The sequence below is a fragment of the Xenopus laevis genome, chromosome 1L (genome assembly GCF_017654675.1).
Source record: "Xenopus laevis strain J_2021 chromosome 1L, Xenopus_laevis_v10.1, whole genome shotgun sequence".
NCBI classification, from domain to species: domain Eukaryota; kingdom Metazoa; phylum Chordata; class Amphibia; order Anura; family Pipidae; genus Xenopus; species Xenopus laevis.
In genome coordinates this window covers 151,127,388-151,134,194 of record NC_054371.1, presented here as the reverse complement: position 1 = coordinate 151,134,194, position 6,807 = coordinate 151,127,388, and the positions used below count along the sequence as shown (strand labels likewise).

The window sequence follows — 6,807 nt, the reverse complement described above, 5'->3', positions numbered from 1 at the left end:
CAGATGCCCTTTTATCTGGTAGGATTCCTTTCTTTTTCTCTCTTTTTTTAGAGATGCATATTATTTCCCCGAAGTTTAATTAAAAGCAAAATATCAACACCACTAGTTTTTAGATATGTTTATCTACTGTATCCTACTGAAAAAACAGGAAAATGCTTTCCTAATGGCCAAAATGACAGCCTCCCCAAGGAATATCAGACTGTGGCTTGGTCAAATATCAGTCAGAAAGGTTGTAATATCCAATTAGGCAAGGACTACAGTCCTCTCTAGCAAAGCGTCCCATGTGATCAAATCATTGTACTTGTGAACATACGACTGGATCAGCCCAACTTGTTCACTCAGCAAAACAAGCAAAGAACCCGTTAGGCATACTCATAAAACATGCAAATGTTAGTATGTAAAACCAGCTTTGGATTGATAAATGTTATCATATTTGATGTTTATTATCACATTTTTACTATATGAAGATATTTTACTGTATATCGGCCCATACAGGTACCCTCTGTTGTGCTAGATTTACCCAGCAAAATACCTACTGTGATTGTATTTTTTGATTATAATTTCTGAATGATGTGCAAAAGTTGCCATTTGTAAAAAGTGGATGCTCCCAGAGAAATTAAACACTTCATGGGTAAAGGTTGAGTCATTGTTGTGGTAATTATATAGAACATTACTAAAAATGGGGGTTGGTTACAATCATAAAATTCTTCCTCAGAGACGAGAATGACTCCCTCCTGAAACTACAATTGTCTCCCCAGTGATATATGAGGCATCAGGGGAACACAGGAAAGAAACTGCTCCAGCACAGTCGTCAGGCTGCCCAATCCTGTGGAGAGAACAACAATGTAAGAGAGAACAGTCTCACTTGTAACTAAATCTACAGCGGTCACTGAGGGTTTAACCCTATAATGTAAAAATTAAACCACCTTTCAGGCTGTATCATTTAGAATTATCTAAAATCTATTATATATTAAAGGAGATGTAAACCCCCCCCCCTACAGCTAAAAATGCCGCCATTTTTCACCCACCACTGACTCCCCTCCCTGCATAGTGCTCTATTAGAAAAATTGGCCCCTCCAGCTGCACTGACTTACATGTGCATAGTAGCGCAGCATGTACATAGTAGCGCCATGTTCGGTAGCTTCCTGAAATTATCACTTTTGGTGCATAAGCAGTTGGAGGAGGAAAGCTCCATAGATTACCAAAAAGAGGATACCGAAGCTACAGAACATGGTGCCCCTGAGGTCCGCTGCACTACTCTTCACATATAGGTTAGTGCTGCTGGACGTAACACTTTTTCTAATAGAGCACTATGAGGGGGGTGAAGCAGGGAGGGGGCCAGTGGAAGGTGGCAAATGGAGGCTTTTAGCTGTAAGGGGGTTTACTTCTCCTTTAAAGACAACGGAGCTGACTCTACTAAAGATAACTCAAAAGAAAAAAAATATCTTTATATCTGTAGCAAAACAGTGTAGCATGACACCATGACAACACAGTGGAGAGGTTACAAAGAGTGATTCAAAGATTTAGGAAGAAAAAAGGACTGAAATAATATGTAAATAAAGGTTGCCATAAATGGGCAGATCCGATCGTTTGGAGAGGTTGTTAAACGAGCTGATCTTGCTTCGATATGGCCACCTTCAGTGGGCGATATAGGGTTGATCTGATCATAGGCACTAGGACCCAACACCAGGAATGCAGGCGGTCACTGCAAGGACCAGATCAACAAACCAATGCAGTCCTCAATCAGACAGGACTTTTAAACCTGCCCAATCAACATCTGGACATTTTTGCCAGATATAATTTGGGGGAAGCCTGTAGGAGGGCCTAATACACTGACCAATAAGCTACTGACTTGGTCTGTTGCAGTTTTTATCGGCCCGTATATGGCCATCTTAAGATGCTTTTGCCAGGGAAAATCTTCACAATACAGGTTATGATGACCCAACCCAGTAAGACAGGTCTTTCCAGTGGCTATGATGTCCTACACATGCTGGCAGAAGGCTCCCTACATGAACAGCTTTCCCAGCACCCCCTACCTTTTCACACTGCCCCACTGGAAAATAATCTTAAAATGTTGCTATACCTGCCAGAAAAAAATATGGTATTTGCTCTAAAATTGCATTAAATGACATGCCTTGTTTTGGGATGCTTTTCATCTGTGTGATATTGTTCTGGAAATGTAGATAAGTATTTAATAATGTAAAGAAACTACATAGTAAAAGGGAATTTTCACTCTGTACAACACTTTAGTTGTAGGCCAAACATTGTAGCACTAGATGGAGCTACATTCCAATATTAGCGTTAACACTAACTTTCTAAGCAAAATTCAGACAGCATGGTACACCAAAAATCAATTTAACTTATTTAGGACCTGGATTGTGGACACAAAGAAGAATACATTTTGGCCATAGTCATCTTGCCAGGCATAGAGCAGCGTAAAACTCGCCTGTACAGATGTCCTTTGTTTATAGTTCATGTCATGGATATTTACAAATTTGTTGTAGCATAATTTTGGGCAGGTAAACATAAACTAAACAAGTGTTATGGTTCCTTTTATCTGATACATAAATAAACTTGTTTGATGATAAACCCACATGTAGACTTATATAAAGTCTCCACTGTTTATACAAAAGTCCCACATGGGTTAGGAGGTTTAAGCTGGCCACACACTATAAAATGCACCCGTTTGGCAAGGATCTAGGCCCAATTTAGTCACCAACTGGCTAATATCATACGGTCCTCATCACAAGGGAAATAAACCTGCCTGATAGATATCTGGCAGATGTTAGATCCAATCAGCAGCTTATTGGCCTGTGTAGATACCAAATCGACGGCAAAATATTATCCGAGTAGCCAAACAAAGTGAAGATCTTCCCATTTATGGTCATCTAGCTAAACAATGCTTTAAGGTAATAAAGAGGCACAATATAAAGAATCAGCTAAAGGAGGTTGAATAACATAAAAAAATAAACAATTCAGCTTATCTCTTTTTTTCTAGATGACATATTTTCAATCTATCTTTTTAAGATGAACCTTACTTTTTATGCTTTTTAAATCTGTTAACTTTTCAGCTCCTTGCCACAGTTGGGTGTCAGATATTTATTTACAGTTGGATCCGATATATCTTATAGGGGGGCTTCCTTTCCTCGCAGATGAATTAGAGCTCACTCAAATAACTGATTCCAGTACAAACAAAATAACTACCTTTTGAACAAATTATGCATGTAGAGAGACATGATGTCTGGTAATTATAATAGAGTGAGCTCTAATACATTTTCTATGCAAAAGGAGCCCCCCTATAAGATTTATTAGATCTGACACTCGACTCCTGCATGAAGAGAGAATGAAGATAAACAGATGATGAGAGAGGAATAGTGAAGATTAACTTGATTATTTCAGAAACTGTACAGAATTTTTAAAGTGATTGTATGTAGAAGGTTTCTTATTTCAGTATGATGAAGCTTATATTAAATTTAAATTTTCACAATAGTTCAGTTCAGAAAGCATAAGGGTGATATACAAACATTTCAGGGTTTCACTCATACCTGCTAATACCCAGTGTGCTCATTAGATGTTCGCATACAGCCTCATTCTTCCAGAGCTGAAAAAAGACAACCCAAATGAAATGATGTAATGGTAAAATATTGTCATGAAATCATAACACACATCAAAACATTTTATCATGCTATGCCGAAATTAAACATTTACATTCCTTCTGTTACCAAACTAAAACTGGGTCATCACTGTGGCGGTATAGTTCAGACAACAAGATCTATCAGCTACAAAGCTTTTGCCACCTGACCTGTATCAGACTAAAAATAAGGCCAGATGACAGAACTGATAAAAACTGGGCACCTCAGTTTTAACAAATTCATTTACAAACCCAATATACCCCATATATATCTTACTCACTGCAGAGCTGAACTTGGTGCGGATGAGCCCGGGTGCTAGACAGTTCACTCGTATATTCAAAGGTGATAGTTCTGGGGCCAAAGCTTTGGTGAGGCCAAGTAAGGCAGTCTTACTGACACTGTATGGACCAAGGGTCTAAGAAAAAAAAGTTTAACCTTAATCTGTATTTAGCCAAATACAGCTAAATATTTACAAAGTGTGTGTGAAAGTAAAAGAAAAGACAGTGAAAAACTGAAAGGAATATAAAACAGAATAAAGCATCTTACTGGAAAGGGAGTGAAACCAGCAACCGATGAGACAATCACAATGCTGCCACCCCTGTGAATGAATGACAGGAATTTTGATAACAGTAGAGATATGAAGGAATGGTAGGAATTAACAAGTAGTAGTGATGAACCTAGTCCAAAATCCTCTTCTACATTTTGACCCACACATTATTCGATTCCCCTCAAATATAGGTATATAGATCTGCTCACTTCATTCTCATTACCCATTAGAGATATCATTTATAACCATTTCTCATTTTTTGTCTTTTTTTATTCCACTACTTACTTTCATTTTCCCTATCCAAAGTCATCATACTTACCCTCTTTCCTGCATTTTGGGTACAGCAAGTTTCACCAACAAGAATGTGGCCTTAACATTAACATCCAGAATCTGAAGGTACAATAATATATCTTTGGTAAAGTGGCTGAAACAGTAAATATAAAGGTGCAGGGCAAGTCAAGAGAATATCACCAGGTCTTTTTTACAATATCTGGTGGTGGTGGTGGGCAGTATAGGAGGGTTACGTCTTACCTTGTCCCACACTTCCTCATTAGATTCCAAGATACTTCCAGCAAATGGATTTACTGCTGCATTGGAAACCAGAATATCAATTCCTCCAAACCGCTGCACAGCCTAAAGAAAGATAGTAAATACAAAAAATTGAAATGTTACTATCTCCAAGAGGTCAGTTACAGACACATCTGGCTTTTTTCTGCAAAAGTTTTTCTGTACTTTTAAAACATTTCTTTGTCGCTTATGCCATTCCTTTCCATCACTGCGGACCGTGCATTATTCTAGCCCTCATATACACTACTTTGTCTTTAGTCCTCTCCTTTCTCTCTAGAATCCATTATGAGATGCAAACCATTCCATTCCAGGTACTTACTTCAGAGAGTTACCTCTAAACTACCAATGAAGAATCAATATTTGCAAAGTAGCACAGCACTCAAAATAAGAAAAGAATTAATCATATTCCCCCTTATTTATGAAATGACAAATAACACACTCACACACCCTTTATTCCTTTATTGCTGTTGGGTCTGTGATTCCTTTGGCAGCATAATTTAGGAGACAATTGCCCTTCTTGAGGTATAAATACAGTCAAATCATAATGTTTTTTAAGTTTTGAAGATTTGTTTAAAAAGCAACATCTATGACAGTTCCACTTTAAGATGAAAATAATAGACTTATATAAGGCCATAAAGAGAAGAGTAAACATTTCTCTTTCTCTCTCTTACCGTCTCTATAAGTTTCTCCCTGTCTTCTCTATTTCCAACATGGCAGACAGTTCCTTCCACCTCTAGACCCTCATTGCGCAGATCCTGCACTGCTCTGTCTACATTTTGTTGCTTGCGGCTGCTAAGTAGCACACGGGCACCATCATGGCCAAGCCGCCGAGCAATTGCTAAGCCAATCCTGAGATAAGAAGGTGAAAAGTATGTAAATATACTGTTAAGAGCACAAACTGTTCTATTAAATGAATTGGCAAGGTTAAGAATAAATGCAAACAAGATAGAGCTATAGTATCAACTATCTATACCGTACAAATTATCAAGCTAAATTATTATTTCATAAAGATACAAAGCACTTCTTCAAGAACTTGTTTGTAAATGCTCATGCTTGTGTGTTGCCAAATTGGTTAAATACAAAGGTTTAGCCTGAGGGCTAAATGGCTTGAAAAACAACAACATTGTACTGTACATATCCCCTTGTAGGAGAGGAAAACAGACTCATGACCTCACTCACTTCTGTAACAATGAATATTAGAACAGGAAAAAAATCCTTTTTATTAAAGTATAGGCCCCCACCAATTATGTATTTGCTGAAATTTATTTTACAAATCTCTGGGTTTCATCTTAGCCTTACTGAAAGGATTTTTCATTCATTTACAGTATAGTGTACTCTGCACATGCAGTTGTAATAAATGATATCTAAACATACAACTAAATAGAAGTCACTTTCTCATCAGTTTGGTCAGTAACTGTGGCTGAAGTACATTGTGGAGCTATATGTATGGTATCATCCTTACCCTTCTGTGGATGCGGTCACAAGTGCCACTTTCCCTTGCAATTTCTTTGGGGTCGTTACACCCCCTGCACTCTGCATTCTGCAGGCCCCTACTCTTGGAGATGGAAGGGAAAGACAGCGACGAAGAAGGTAAGGGCGAAACATGAGGCAGGATCAGTGACCTGTGCACCAGATACAGAAAGAGAGGTGGGGAGTGAGGGGCAAAGTGCATTGCAATTGCACACTATCACAACAACTCATTTGTGCACATCAGTAATGCCCTTCCTGCAGCTGTTGTGAAACTACAACTCCTGGCATCCTGCATTTGCCTGTCACATAGATTCTTGGAGTTGTAGTTTGCAGGTTAGACATTCATTTTGCACACGAATAAATATTTAAACAGTTATATGTTCCCATCTTCTAACACATGGACGACCTTGTTGCTTTCACTCAAGTGAGAAAGCAAACTGTCATGTACCCTTTCACACTGCTCACACACACACAAAAAGTGCAAGACGAATACACTGCTTTTTTTTTTTAGCTTTATCCTGCAAGCGTTCCCCACCCAAAAGCTATGAAAGTCAGGGTCAGTGTGAAGACACCATAACTTCTGTGTCCTTG

General features: G+C 38.4%; 1 protein-coding gene across 1 annotated transcript; it reads right to left on the bottom strand.

Annotated features, from left to right (window-relative positions):
- Positions 1-432: 432 nt before the first annotated feature.
- On the bottom strand, positions 433-6,364 carry dhrs4.L (dehydrogenase/reductase (SDR family) member 4 L homeolog; the record flags this gene model as incomplete). Its single annotated transcript, NM_001092873.1, is given in 8 exon segments — positions 433-826; positions 3,546-3,601; positions 3,913-4,047; positions 4,179-4,230; positions 4,499-4,569; positions 4,711-4,812; positions 5,418-5,595; positions 6,209-6,364. Coding segments are annotated over 8 exon segments (786 nt in total). The 3' UTR covers positions 433-711.
- Positions 6,365-6,807: the final 443 nt, after the last annotated feature.